General features: G+C 40.4%; 1 protein-coding gene and 1 long non-coding RNA gene across 9 annotated transcripts in view; one reads left to right on the plus strand and one right to left on the minus strand.

Annotated features, from left to right (window-relative positions):
- The window catches only part of DCC (DCC netrin 1 receptor), a 1,367,203-nt gene that overhangs the window by 781,643 nt on the left and 570,027 nt on the right, over positions 1-15,533 (minus strand). For all 8 annotated transcript variants that reach the window (XM_044934810.2, XM_044934809.2, XM_044934814.2 and 5 more), the window contains exon 3: positions 6,048-6,368. In XM_044934810.2, coding sequence (XP_044790745.1) covers positions 6,048-6,368 — 321 coding nt within the window. The remainder of the gene's footprint in view (positions 1-6,047; positions 6,369-15,533) is intronic.
- On the plus strand, positions 2,847-6,303 carry LOC123331252. The gene is made up of 3 exons (XR_006547811.1): positions 2,847-2,982; positions 4,332-4,924; positions 6,172-6,303. It is a non-coding gene; the product is annotated as an uncharacterized LOC123331252 (long non-coding RNA).

A 15,533-nucleotide genomic window follows, 5' to 3' on the forward strand; every position in this document is an offset into this window, starting at 1 on the left:
AGTGGGTAGCCATTCCCTTCTCCAGGGGACCCTCCCAACCCAGGGACTGAACCCAGGTCTCTCACACTGCAGGAGGATTCTTTACCAGCTGAGCCACAAGGGAAGCCCAGTCCTTACAGTGAGAAGCAAACGATAAGAGAATAAGTGTGTGCCAGTTAGATAATCTGAATTCTAGTCTCTGCCTGTAGACAGTCATTACCTCTCTTCAGTTTGTTCTCTGTCATTTTGGGTATCTATATTTCAGAACTTTTTTGAGCATCATGAGGTAATGCATATAAATGCATTGTGCAAAGAGCAAAGTATTATTTAAAAAAGCAAGTCAATGGTTTCAATATTCAAGCTGTAAGTGCTTAAAAATTAACAAAAAAGGAATCTACCTGGGCACAAGTGGCCTATAATATATCCTGCGGTCAGTGTTTCCTCACACTGGGGAGGAGAGAGGGTCCCCATTCATGCCCAAGAGTGTGAATACAAGCAGAGGAAGCACTGAAGTTCTGACTCATTGGAAAAGCCCCTGATGCTGGAAAAGATTGAAGGCAGGAGGAGAAGGGGACGACAGAGGATGAGATGGTTGGATGGCATCACTGACTCAGTGGACATGAGTTTGATCAGGCTCTGGGAGTTGGTGATGGACAGGGAAGCCTGGCGCGATGCAGTCCTTGGGATCACAAAGAGTCGGACACAACTGAGCGACTGAACTGAACTGAACTGAGCTTCTCAGAGCCCTGCAGGAGAAGTGGGTGGGCAAGTGGTCATGTGAGTAGGTGGGTGATTTGGGTGGTGGCTGTGTGGTGGTGGTGTAATTAGGAAAAACCAGTAAGATGGTACTTTCATGGTTATCCGAAGGAGCTCCATTGTGATCTGGTTTTCCTACATATTATTTATTCTTTCTTTTTCTTGAAGGTGAGATTATGATAACTCTCAATCTAGACCAACTCCTGTAGACCCAGCTTAGGTGAACCTTTTTCAGTTGGAAGGGTAATAAGGAGGCTTGGTTGAGAAGATTGCCCCGCATTTTTTTTTCCCTCAAAAATGACAGCAGATATTGCTTGATCTAGACTCAACATAAATCACATTGGCTCCACTGACGTAATGGTACATGAACTTTTGAAAAATGATTTTGTAGTCAAACTGATTTTGGCACTGTGGGCCAATAAACAGCATAGATTCAACCCTTTGGAAGCTCAATTCAGTCTTGCCAGTTGGTCCTTATGGACTGCAAAGACAGATATCTGATCCAAGATGACATTATTTATGGCTTAGGTTTTGCAGCCTGTATTACTCTCTTCCCTCCTCCCCCAAATATGTTTTGCACCATCACATGGGACTACTGAAAGCTATCATTTCCTAGTAGTAATAATTGCAATAACACAATAATAACCATTATTAAGTCTACATATACCATTGCTGCTATTGAACAGGAATCTACTCTGCACCATGGCTTTACATCTGAGATAGTCTTTGAAAGCATCACAGCCTTAGGAGACAGATTACTATTATGTCTGATTTACAGAGGAGAATCCACAGGCTCAGATAGCTGACAACTGATGATACAGGAAAGACACGCCTGCCCAGATGCAAGCTCCTCCTGAAAGTTATAGGAAGAAACAAGGAAGCTGGCACACACCTTCTATTTTCTCAAGTAGCCTATGAATATTCCAGTAGAGTCCATCTTCCAATACTTAATTAACTTGTAGACTATTGAGATATCAATCAACCTGATATCAAACAATCAATCAAACTCTTCCCATCAAGAGCAGGGACAACAAACAGGCAAGTCTAACTAACCAGATCAGGTTCAATAACAAAGAAGTGGAAGAAGAAAAGGAAGAAGATGGCATTGGCCAAAAATTCTCCACAGATGGTAGAAAGCCCCACATCTTCATTGGTAAAACAAATAGCTACTGAAAAACTACTAAACAAGTCCAATGATTTTCTAGGTACTGAATGAAAAGAATAGGAGGAGAAGTTATATAAACAAAGTCTGACTCTGCTTCACTCTCCAAGTGCTCTCAATCTGAAGGTTCTATACAAGGCAGAGAAATACTGTACCCTTTTAGATTAGAGCTGCTGCTGCTAAGTTGCTTCAGTCGTGTCCGACTCTGTGCGACCCCATAGACGGCAGCCCACCACGCTCCGCCGTTGCTGGGATTCTCCAGGCAAGAACACTGAGGTGGGTTGCCATTTCCTTCTCCAATGCATGAAAGTGAAAAGGGAAAGTGAAGTCGCTCAGTAGTGTCTGACTCTTCGCGACCCCATGGACTGCAGCCTACCAGGCTCCTCCGTCCATGGGATTTTACAGGCAAGAGTACTGGAGTGGGGTGCCACTGCCTTCTCTGAGATTAGAACTAATTGGATACAAATACAAGTCTCAAGTTTCAGCCAGCACTGGCCAAGTTGCTTTCAAACACAGATTTAATATCCCAGGCGTTCCTTATTGATAGAACTCACAATTCCCAGAAATACTGACAGTCAGTAGCCCCTTACACTGATATGTTTAACAGGATCCGAATGGGCTGGTAGCATTTCACTTCTCTTTCTTACTCTCCCTTTCTCTCCAGCTAAGTGCACATTCAGGGGCTTAAAGAGCACTTGAGAAGTTACTAAAAAACAGAATGAATGGTGCATGGCAAGATCATTGCATAAAATGAGCTGACTGATTAAACGCAGATTTCATTTGCCACATTTCTTTTTATCAAAAGACTTCAAGAAAGCAAAAATGGAAGAGAAGCATTCTATTAAATGGGCTCTACACAGCACCTGAGGGTAGAGAACAGATTTTTTTTCTCATTTAAAGCAAAGCTACCTGTTACCTTTTAGGAGTGACTGGTTTATTGACTGCTAATGCTTTAAAATGAGATTAAATCAGGCCCATGGTCTTTATTATGGGGAAGATATATTCCCCTTGTGCATTCCAGTGGTTCGGCAATCTTAACCTCAGCAGACATAACATTGATGTATGCTGCGTTGCCAAACAGCAAGGTAAGTGTTTAAAACGCTGTGAACAGCCTTATTGCCTTGAAATGATACAATCTAATATGAGACTGTAACTCAGTGACTGAATCTGCCAGCCTATCCTTGTACAGAATATGAAAGTCAAAAGTCGAAGTCACTTTATTTTAATATCTCACAGGGAAGGGGTTATTCTTCATTTTGCCATTGAAACAGAACATGCAAAACTTGATCTAGATCAAAGGAAACAGGAACCACAAATTTTCAGGATATTTCATTATGTGCGTGCCTTTCAGAAGAGGCATCAAAATACCAGCCTGATTCATTCAAATCAGCAGAGCTACCTTATATTGTGGGCTTCCCTTGTGGCTCAGCTGGTAAAGAATCTGCCTGTAAAGCCAGGAGACCTGGGCTTGATCCCTGGGTTGGGAAGATCACCTAGAGAAGGGAAAGGTTACCCACTCCAGTATTCTGGCCTGGAGAATTCCATGGACTGTATAGTCCATGGGATCACAGAGAGTCGGACATGACTGAGCAACTTTCACTTTCACCTTGTATTGTGGACAACTGACAGATGGAATCTCAGTGTCTGAAAATTCTTAAATGTGGGAAAATCAAACTGTACCCTTTCTGCTTCATTTGGAGCACTCTAGGAAAGCAGTTTTTAACTTAACCTTCAGCAGTTGCTCCACTTTTCTTTTTACTTGTATTATTACTTTTTAAAATATTTAGGTTATACTGCATGGTAGGTGGGATCTTAAGTTCCCCGACGAAGAACTGAACCCGCGTCCTTACATTGGCAGCGTGGAGACTTAACCCCTGGACCACCAGAGAAGTCCCTCACTTTTCTTTTTAATCAATCATCATTAACTTGGACTTTCAGTTCTCTCTACACGCTATGCTCTGTCAAATTTCAGCACTCATCCCTCAGAGATCCCAGGTGGCCGACAGCCTCAGTTTCCATGATTAAGATGCCACCTCCCATGGCTCTTGAGTTAAAGGAGAGATTCTGTATCCATGCTTCAGTCTAGCATTGCTAAAGCAGGTGGGGGATACCTGCTTTAGGTAGGTGACCAACTATTGTAGCTTTACCTGGGACTGAAGGAGTTCTCAGGATACAGTACGTTCAAGTGCTAAAAGAAGGTCAGTCCAGGTTAGACCAGGATGGCTGACCACTGTGTCCCCAGGGGAAGACCCTGCTTACCGGGACATCTTTGCCCTAGGAGAGTCTGCTCTAACTAAATATGAAAGAGAGTCCTTAGTGGGGAAAAGAAGTCAGAAAAGAGTGGCAGGAAGCTGAATTTACATACTCATTGTTTATCTATGAGATCTGATTTTTTTTATCATCCTCTGACAAAAATCCCTTTTTTTTTTTTCAGATTTTTCACTCTCTTGCATCTTCACTAGAAGAGTACACGGGGAAGTGGTGGCCCTGCCTGACGGTCCAAGCATATCTTATTGCTGAAAATGAATCCTCACTAATTTTCCTGGATATAGAAAAACCTGCAGCCTGGGAAAGGAAACCAGTATAAAGGACTACATTATGGCCTATTCACTTCAGTGACTAGAACTGACGGTTAAGTTAGAAAGGAGCCGACTAAGGGAGCCCTTCAAACCTGTTAACCTACTTGAAGGTCTAAATTTATTTCAGGTTGGAGACATTTGCCTTGTTTTGTGTCTAATATCAAAATTAAAAACAAAAACAAACAGAATCAAAACAAAACCAAAGCCCAGCTTTTAGCAGAATCATTATTGAAATGAGTAAAAATTTAACTCCTCTCCCCACAGAACTCTTAAAAGACATAATTATGAGCTGTCCTCTAATAAAAATAAATGGGGGTCCATCGACAGAGGAATGGATAAAGAAGATGTGGTACATATATACAAAGGAATATCACTCAGCCATTAAAAGGAATGAAATAATGCCATTTGCAGCAACATGGATGGACTCAGAGATGTCACATTGAGTGAGGTAAGTCATACAGAAATATGTGGAATATAAAAAGAAATGATACGAATGAAATTACTTACACAATAGAAACAGACTCACAGACTTAAAGAATAAATTTATGGTTGCTGGGGAGAAAAAGGGGGGAGAAATAGTTAGGGAGTTGGGATGGTTATTTTCATCCCTTTCACTGTTCACCCAAAACTATCACAACATTGTTAATCAGCTATACCCCAATACAAAATAAAAAGTTTAAAAATAATAATTAAAATAAGTAGGGCAAATGGATTACAGAACATTCAGTACTGTTTCTTTCAAAGTATACAACCTTTCAAAATATATATAAAAGAAAAACGTTTCATCTTATTATTCAGTTATTGAGTCAATACATTATCAAGTGTAAAGATATTTGGAGTCACTAATCAAATTTTTACTTTATTGTAGCCAACATAATTAAAATAAAATCCACTGCTTTAAAGCTAAAACAAACAAACAAATAAAAACAAGAACACACATGCACAAACTCCAATTTTTCATCATTCAGTTCAGTTCAGTTGCTCAGTGGTGTCCGACTCTTTGCGACCCCATGGACTGCAGCACGCCAGGCTTCCCTGTCCATCACCAACTCCTGGAGTTTGCTCAAACTCATGTCCACCGAGTTGGTGATGCCACCCAACCACCTCATCTGGTTGAGGTTAGGTAGTTGGATGGCATCACTGACTCGATGGACGTGAGTCGTTTTCATCATTAGTCATTTTCATCATTTCATCATATGTCATTTTCATCATTAGTGATGTTGTAAATGGAATTAATTAGGAAATTATTTTTCTATTAATGAAAACACCTCCCTTCAACCTAAGTATTGGATCAACGTGAATGAAATTTTGGAAAATCTTATGTTAGGTTAATGAGATTAACCTGAGATTCTTCTACTATTGAGATTCTTCTACTATTTTCCAAGTTAATTCAGAGAAAAAGTCAACCAGGACTATGAGAAAATAAGCATACATGTTTTTACATTACTTTTCTTTTTCTTAAAAATATACATTGTTTCCGCAAAGATTAGTCATTTCTTTTCAATCTCAAAAAACGGGAGTAAAAAGAAGAGATGGAAAAGGAAGAGGAAAAAAAGGAAATATCCACTCACCTGCTACTGCAACTCTTGCTGTCCGACTAACAATTGACCCAGCGTCCCCTAAAGACGCCTCGCATTGGTAAAGTCCCTCGTCCGGCTTATGGTGCCTGGAGTGAAGTATGTTTTGTATCAACAGAGACCCATTTGGAAGTTGCTGCTTCCTTTCGTCCATTCCCAAGGCGAGGTGGATGCCGTCTTTCTTCCACTTGATGACGGGGACTCCCCGGTCAGACTCCGCGGAGCAGTTCAGGAGGACGTTCCCTCCGCGCATAGTGACGGCATCCGAGGGCTCCGACAGGAAGCGCAGGGATGTGAAAGACTTGATCTGGAAAGCTGAAACGTGAAAGCACAGAGAAATACGTTCACTTCTTCTAAAAGATCTCACGAGGCAAGCCCTGGACTTCACAAAACTTTTTCCAAACAATCTGGGTCTTTGAAAAACGTGCAAGAAAAAGTGAAACTTAAAAACAAAGGGGGACTTCCTTCTTGATCCAGTGACTAAACCTTCACCTTCCAATGCAGGGGGTGCAAGTTCACTCTCTGCTCAGGCAACTAAGATCCCACATGCCTTGCGGCCAAAAAACCGAAACATAAAACAAAAGCAATATTGTAACAAATTCAATAAAGACTTAAAAAAGTAAATAAAAGCAAGGATGTTGTATTAAAGAAGGGAAAAAGTGTCCAACTGAGATAACCACAACTAAAGAAACTATTGGTCCCAAAAGTAATAATAAGAAAAATTAAGAATTTATAGAAATCTAGGCAAGACTATCATCACATATCAATCCATACTTGAAAATTTAGAAGAGATTGATAAATTTTCCAAATCAAACTAGGTATCTTAAAGCAGTAATGGTTAGTGGTGGGGCAGCTAAGATTTGAGGATATTTCTATCTCTGCATTCTGATTATACTATCGATTAAATTGTCCCAAAAAATCCATTCAGACATGGTATTCCATTAATAACTACAACAGAAAAATCAACCCCAAACAGGATGGGAAAAATTATTTAGAACAAAGCTCAGGTGAGTTTTAAACAGGTAAGAAGTCCCGTTTGCAGAAGTAAGACACAATAAAGCTACCACCTAAAGTCACAAATCCCTGATGTATCTTAACTTCCATCCAAATGTTGCTCCTGAGCTGGGACGACTAGGTGAATATTATAGTTTAAATTTTTTTTCATAAACATACATGAATATAAGAAGTCAGACAACAGAAGAGAAGACTGTTTAAGAATCTGGAGGTGCTAGAACAAGTATAGTTAAAGTGCATTCCTTCCAGGGCTGGAAAACAGCACTTGCCAGAATATTTGGTTGTTGAATCAAAGACTTGGACGAGGTCTTATGAGGTCATTGGGGCTCACCCTTTGCTCCAAAAGGTGTATTCCTAAATCACTCAAGTTCAATTATGTTCTATTTCATTTTCAATGATCTCTGGGACTACGGAATCTACAATATCCCTAGGTATCTTGTTTTAATATTGAATCCTCCTTAGAGTCTTAACTAAATTTTCTTGCTTCCATTTAATCTCATTTTGCTCTTGAATCACATTGTGTAACAATGCAGAGAGAACACATCTTCGTAAGAGCTCCTTGTTCTTTTGAGGCAGCATTTAATTTCTTTAAAAACATCACCTCCTCTAAGTTCTGTTTTAGCTTCAATCTCCCCAGGACAATAATCATTAGCTTCCTTAATTTTTCTGTGATGAGAACTATTTTTGTTGTACTTTGTGAAAATGTTTCAGTTTTTCATCATTTAAAAAGCAGGCATCTAAATTGCTTATAATCAATATTCTGATAAAGGACGGACCCATACTAGCACCAATGAGCAGACATATTCTCAGCTTTGAATACTTCATTTACCAGCGAAGATAAAGCTGAACAACTTCTGTTTCTCCATGGTATTTTCTGCCATGCTCCCACAAACCTATTTTTCCTGAACCTCACAGTCAAAATAAGTCTGTTACTTTACTTATTCTGTCAAAATTTGCCCATCATTCATTGTCACACACTCATTTCATCCAACTAGGTCAGGAGCCCAAAGAAAGCAGCTACAAGTTTGCTCACGTTAATATAAATTGTAAGATAATAGTGAGCATTGTGTCAACCACAAATTATAATGGCAAAAATATCCCAAAAGGTACAGCCTGGTCCCCTCACGGTCCCATACAAGCGTCCTGCCCTCAGGCTGTTTTAGTGTTACCAACATAATGATCACTGCCCATTCCTCTAGTGGAAAGCATTGGTATACTGCAAGAGGAGCCCGGACACTTAATCCTTGGTCCTGGCTTTAGTATTTAAAGATGTGTAACTCAAACAAGCCTTTTAGGTCTTCAGAAGCTCAGTTCCTTCTGAAAAATGAGGGTGTTGAATTAGATGATCTTCAAAGTCAATATACAGCTTGGAAACTTTCAGAAGTAGGATGGGTCGAAGATATTCATCAAATGAATGCTGTTCTAAACATACTGAGGTGTCAACAGTGAACAGCCAGAGAGAGATACGCCAAGGATGAGAAAGTAGAAAGAAGTTCTTATGTCCTTAAATGTCAAGATATTTCACTAGAGTAACACCTGCAATTTCCATACAAGTAGCATTAATAAGGCCGAAATAAATTTAGAATTCAAGACCAGGCAACGATATTAAAAAGCATTTATTGCTTTTTTGTTCTTCCCGGGGCCTATATTTTAAACAACAACCTCATGCTGAACACCTTATTTATGTCACAGAACACATAATGAATTTAATACAGCTGTTTATGACAGCATGGTAATGAGCGTATGTGCCCATTATCACAAATAAATAATCCACTTCATTTGAAACAAGGAGATTATGACAGTCTGCAGTGCTTGAGTACATAATTTAGGAAAGTTAAATAAAGATTAACTTTTTCTTCAGTACAATTACCCCTTTAGTTGGCTGGCAGTTTGAGCTTTTGCGTTCCTTAGGACAATTGCATTTTGAACATACGAGTCTGGGATAAAGGTGCCCCACTGCTTTAAGCAACTTGTATTGGTTCCTTCATTTTTAGAAAAGATGGACATGGTCCAAGAAAATATAATCTGTTGAGAAATAATATGTTTGTTTTCAATGATCCTGGTTTCAAAGTTTCAGCCCATGGTAGGCTCAAGCTGTCTCCATCTCCTTGCACAGGCTCAATGGCTCACTGATAATTACACTGAATTCAATCCAGGCTACCCTCCTCCCTCTTCTCATAGGATACTAGTTCCTCTCGGGGGGATTTGCCTGCCAGTTATCATCACTATGGGCTTCCCTGGTGGCTCAGATGAAAAAGAATTTGCCTGTAATATAGGAGACCCTGGTTCAATCCCTAGGTTGGGAAGATTCCCTGGAGAAAGGAATGGCTACCCTCTCCAGTGTTCTTGTCTGGAGAATGCCATGAATGGAGAAGCCTGGTGGGCTATAGTCTTTGGGGGTGCTAAGAGTAAACACATGACTGAACAATTAACATTTTCACGTTAAACACTCTCATATCTTATGGAATAATTTTATCTGATTGTTTTATCTAGAAATCAATGTGAAATCAACTACATTGATTTAATGTAGGAGCAGAGAAAGAAAAATATTAAAAGTGAGGAAAACAAATAAGTGAAATAACATATGGAACTTGTAGTGCAAAGAGCTGTGGCAGGAATTTGGGCAGAGTTTGGTGAGGGTAGGCTTCCCTGGTAGTGAAGAATCTGTCTACAATGCAGGAGACCCCAGTACAATTCCTGGGTCAGGAAGATCCCCTGGAAAAGGGTCAAGTTACCCACTCCAGTATTCTTGGGCTTCCCTGGTGGCTCAGATGGTAAAGAATCCACCCATGATGCGGGAGACCTGGTTCAGTCTCTGGTTTGGGAAGATCCCCCAGAGGACGGCATGACAACCCACTCCAGTATTGCCTGGAGAATCCCCATGGATAGAGGAACCTGGCGGGCAACGGTTCATGGGGTCACAGAGAGTGGAACATGACTGAGCAACTAAGCACAGCACAGAGATCCCCTAGGAAATGGGTGAAAGAGATAATTGGAAAGCAAATGCTTTTAAAGAATCAAATGAAAGCTACACACTTTACAATTTTACAGAAGCTTTTACAGTAGAATAACAATGGTAAGAATTTCACCCAGAAGAAAGCCAACTAGAGAAGTTTCTTTGCTGTGTTTTGGTTTTCTCTTTAAGATGCCAGTGGTCATTCTACTGAACTATCAAGTAGTAACATTTTCCAGCCTTGCTTCATAAAAGAAGCAATCCTTTGGGCCAGCTGTAAAATTATGTAAGGCAATTATATTTGGAGAGATATACTTGAGAATACCAAAAGTCCATCCACTAAGAAACTTGGACTCCAGAGTCTGATACCAGAGTTCGTGATAAGAATAAATGAGTCTCCAGCCCTCTTTCCCTCCAAATTCTATCTTGGGAAGATTCCTAAATCTCCCTTGCCTAGCATTTAGGCCAAGAGCCATATATGCATCTAACTAACTGGTACTGTTTCTTATCTGTGTCAGTCTGAGAAAAAGTAATAGAGTGTCATATTGCTGTTGGATATTATTCTTTTTCTTCTTCTTCTGAAAGATAATTGTTTATAAGCAGATACCAACACAGCAAAACCTTCAGTGTTTTCCTAATGAAGACATAAAGGAAGGTTCACTCTTAAGTGGGTTTCTTTGCCTTTGGTTCAGATGGTAAAGAATCTGCCTGCAATGTGGGAGACCTGAGTTCGATCTCTGGGTCAGGAAGATGCCCTGGAGAAGGGAATGGCAACCCATTCCAGTATTCTTGAGTGGAGAATTCCATGGACAGAGGACCCTGGTGGGCCACAGTCCATGGGATCACAAAGAATCGGACACGACCAAGCGACTATTGCTTCACAAAGGAGAAACTGATGTCTGTTTGCTTTAGCTTTGTTAAACATAAATAAACATCAGAGATAACACTGCTAGGGATGTTCCAAGTTTATATTAATTGAGTATCTAGAGATAGAAAAGATCCTTAATGTGTTTTAGAAACTGACCAAAATGATCAAGCAAGTAGTAGTAAAAATGTTTCTGTAAGGTTAAGTCCCTCTGTGCTTGCTCTCCTTATCAATTTCTTGTTAATTTCAAAGACCAGTCACAGAGGCAGACTAACTTAGAATGGATTTTTAAGGTATGACATTTCATCTACAATATCAAACATTGTTAAGTGTGAAAAATAATTCCCTATGGAGTCAGAAATTTCTTTCCAAGTCCAATGTGTAAGAGCTTCTGGTTAAAGCAATAAGAGCTAAAACTTAAATTTATGACAAATAGCATGGAAGTAAAAAGAAGCTCCTAAAAAGATTCGAAGATTAGAAAATGTCATACAAATCCCCATAGAACTTGCTATGCATAATTTTATCTTCCAAGTGATGAAAACTTTCACATTGGAATGCCTGGAGGTTCTGTGGATCCCCGAATTCATGTAATCAACCCCCAAATCTTAACATCATTATCTCTTCTTAGAAATAAATTCTACTGCATCTGTTTGCCTTGTGTTAAGATAGATACCTCCATTGAAAGAAATTAAAACTATTCTATGGATGATGGCGGAGAAGGCAATGGCACCCCATTCCAGTACTTTTGCCTAGAAAATCCCATGGACGGAGGAGGCTGGTAGGCTGCAGTTTATGGGGTCGCTAAGAGTCCGACACGACTGAGCGACTTCACTTTCACTTTTCACTTTCATGCATTGGAGAAGGAAATGGCAACCCACTCCAGTGTTCTTGCCTGAAGAATCCCAGGGAGGGGAAGTCTGGTTGGCTGCCGTCTATGGGGTCGCACAGAGTCGGACACAACTGAAGCGACGCAGCAGCAGCATGGATGATGGAATATAATCCATTTTCAACTGATCAAACATCACTTACATATGCAATTGCCACTCTGGTATCAGCCACAGTGGAAGCATATAATACCTATGAGACTGTGTGATGGAAGAGGGGATTTAAAAAACAAAACAAAACCATGAATTAACAGGCCCCCTAATTAATATGAACATTACTAGTTTAGGATATCAGAATATAAATTTGGACACAGTAGTTCTTAAACTAAGGTCCCCAGACCTGAAAAAGCTCCCCAACCTGGGAACTTGTTACAAAGCACAATCTGAGTCCACACTCTAGACACACCTGGTTGGTCAGCAACTGCAGGGCAGAGGCTCACAGTGTGAGCTTTAATTAGTCTTCCAGGAAATGCTCACATTCACTAAAGCTTGAGAACTGCTTCTCCAAAACTTCCCCTGGCCTGAACTATAGTTGGAGACCTTTGTATTTTTTTTTGGACTATCTTGTTATAATGTTGCATATTTGGAGAATTTCTGCAATATCATCAATGATGAGTAGAGAAATGAAGTTACAGGGCTAATCCAGGAAAGCAAATCATTGAATACCATTTCAACACGTATTAATATTTGTTGCATGTTTACCTTTAAAAGGCTGGAATTCAGTAAGGAAAAGGTCAAGAAAGAGGGCTATAGGTAACAACATCTCATCTTTCCTTTATTGTTATCAGGACCCCAAATGGCCATACTCCATTCAGCAAAATAAAAATTATATCACCATCAACTGAAGATTTAGGATGTTCTTTTAGAATATTCTTGGTTGTTCACACATAGAACTGTCAAAAGGTTTCTTTTTTAAATCACTCTAATAGCTACAATCATCTTGCAAAAGAAGTTTAAGTAAATAGAGTACTCTTTATCAAATTACATTCTTTCATTACATTTTACCTCCACAGTGTAATTATAGTCTTTTAAAATAGTGGAACCTTAAACGCTTGCCTGGTTGACCAGCCCCTCAGTCCAACTTAGTCTCTAGAAGGTCAAAACCACACTAGCACTCTCTCCACTGCAGCCTGGAGGTATACTTTATGTGCTTCATATTAATGCAAAATGTTAAACATTAGCCAGCTCAGGGAGAGAAAGCGTATGTCACCAAAGCACCAAAACCAAAGACCACTGGGGTTTCTGTGAAGTATCAATGTTTCTTTCCTACTTTGATAAGATACATGGTCAAAATACTTGTCAGAAAATGTGGTCATATATTTAAAAGATTGTGTGCATTCCACCCCTTCCTAGAGACTAGGTTCAAGCCAACTGACTTCAAGTTTGTATTACTAACAAATGGAAATCAGAAACGAATTAGGTTTTATGGAATTTATACAGATGTGAGAGTTGGATCATACAGAAGGCTGAGCACCAAAGAATTGATGCTTTTGAATCGTGGTGTTGGAGAAGACTCTTGAGAGTCCCTTGGACTATAAGGAGATCAAACCAGTCCACCCTAAAGGAAATCATGCCTGAATATTCATTGGAAGGACTGATGCTGAAGCTGAAGCTCCAAAACTTTGGGCACCTGATGCAAAGAGCCTGCTGCTGCTGCTAAGTCACTTGAGTCGTGTCTGACTCTGTGCGACCCCATAGACAGCAGCCCACCAGGCTCCCCCATCCCTGGGATTCTCCAGGCAAGAACACTGGAGTGGGTTGCCATTTCCTTCTCCAGTGCATGAAAGTGAAAAGTGAAAGTGAAGTTGCTCAGTCGTGTCCGACTCTTAGCAACCCCATGGACTGCAGCGTACAGGCTCCTCCATCCATGGGATTTTCCAGGCAAAAGTACTGGAGTGGGTGCCATTGCTTTTTCCAGCAAAGAGCCTACTCACTCAAAAAGACCTGATGCTGGGAAAGATTGAGGGGAGGAAGAGAAGAAAGCAGGGCGACAGAGGATGAGATGTTTGGATGGCAACACTGACTCAATGGACATGAGTTTGAGCAAAGTCCAGGAGATAGTGAAGGGCAAGGTAGCTTGGTGTGCTGCAGTCCATGGGGTCACAAAATTTCGACATGATTTAGTGACTGAACAAAATTTCTGAATTTAAATAAGGCACAAGAAGATTCATAGGAAGAAACACAAGTGCATTTTACTATGGGAATTTATTAAGTATCACTAAAATGTAGGAAGCAATGGGTGAAAATGAAAAATTTTAAAGGATAGTTCAAGTTTCTCACCCATTAGAGTCTCTAGATTTAGCAAATAAAAATTAAGGATATCAGTTACACTTGAATTTCATGTAAACAACATTTTACTATATACATGTTTCAGGCTTCCCAGGTATGTCTGTGTGCTTAGTTGCTCAATCATGTTTGACTTTTTGTGACCCCATGGACTGTAGCCTGCCTGGTTCCTCTGTCCATGGAGATTCTCCAGGCAGGAATGCTGGTGTGGGTTGCCATGCCCTCCTCTAGGAATCTTCCCAACCTAGGGATCGAACTGAGATCTCCCGCATTGGGGGCAGATTCCTTATCATCTGAGCCACCAGGGAAGCCCAAGAATACATCAGTGGCTAGCCTATCCTTCTCCAGGGAATCTTCCTGACCCAGGAATTAAACCTGGGGCTCCTGCATTGTAGGCAGATTCTTTACCAGCTGAGCTCCCAGGTAGCTCAGTGGTAAAGAATTTACCTGCCGATGCAAGGAGATTCAGGAGATGCAGGTTCGATCTCTGGGTCAGGAAGATCCCCTAAAGGAGAAAGTGGCAACCCACTCCAGTATTCTTGCCTGGAGAATCCCATGGACAGAGGAGCCTGGTAGGCTACAGTCCATGAGGTCACAAAGAGTCAGACATGCCTGAGCATGCACACACACATACACATGTTTCAGACAACAGATGCTTGAATTAAATTAACTCTGCATAGGACATACTTACAGTAAAACATTATTTGTTGTTTGTTCAAATTTCAAACTTAACTGGGCATCCTGTTAATTTTATCCCCCATGAAATTAACTTCCTTGAGGCCATAGCATAAGTGGGGAAATAGTATATGGATTCATACTATCCCTTCTCTGTTCTGACATAGGTGCAGAGAAGAGTGAATTCTTAGAAAGGTACCGTGATTGAATCAGAAAAAGTGATTTTAGCGTCAGGACACTTGCTGACCTAGTCCAACATCACCAAATATCCATGTAGAAAGGTTGTTGAACTCAATTTGTTCTTAACACAGTGATCCTTCTTTTTTTTTTTTTTCTTATTCCCTTTACAAGTCTGGGAGCAAAATTCAGATATATAAATACAGAATGTGAAGTTCAAGAAGCAACTAAACTGGCAGAAATCTCTTAGTGATCCCACACAGAGGCTCCCCATCAGACATTCTGAGCACATGGCATCTTCCCTAAAGTGGTGGAGGCTTTGCCAAGAGATCTGAGGGCTTCCACAGGGCAAGGAGTGTGTGCCCCGGGCAACTGACTGAGTGTCCTCTGGCTAAATCTAACGGTAAAGAAAAATGATAAGGGCCAAGTGAGAGTGAAGGAGGAGCTTTCTCAGCCCTTTGCTGCTTCAGGAGCTAAATCTCTAAACCACAGCCTGATTTTTCTGTGTGATACTGGGAAAATTGTAATGGGATTATTTTTCAGCTCAACAGGTAACACTGTCTGACTTCTAGGTTATCATTCTCACGGCCTCATGCAAAATGAGCACTAAAAAGAGAAACTTTGAT

This window comes from Bubalus bubalis, chromosome 22 (assembly GCF_019923935.1).
Source record: "Bubalus bubalis isolate 160015118507 breed Murrah chromosome 22, NDDB_SH_1, whole genome shotgun sequence".
NCBI lineage: Eukaryota > Metazoa > Chordata > Mammalia > Artiodactyla > Bovidae > Bubalus > Bubalus bubalis.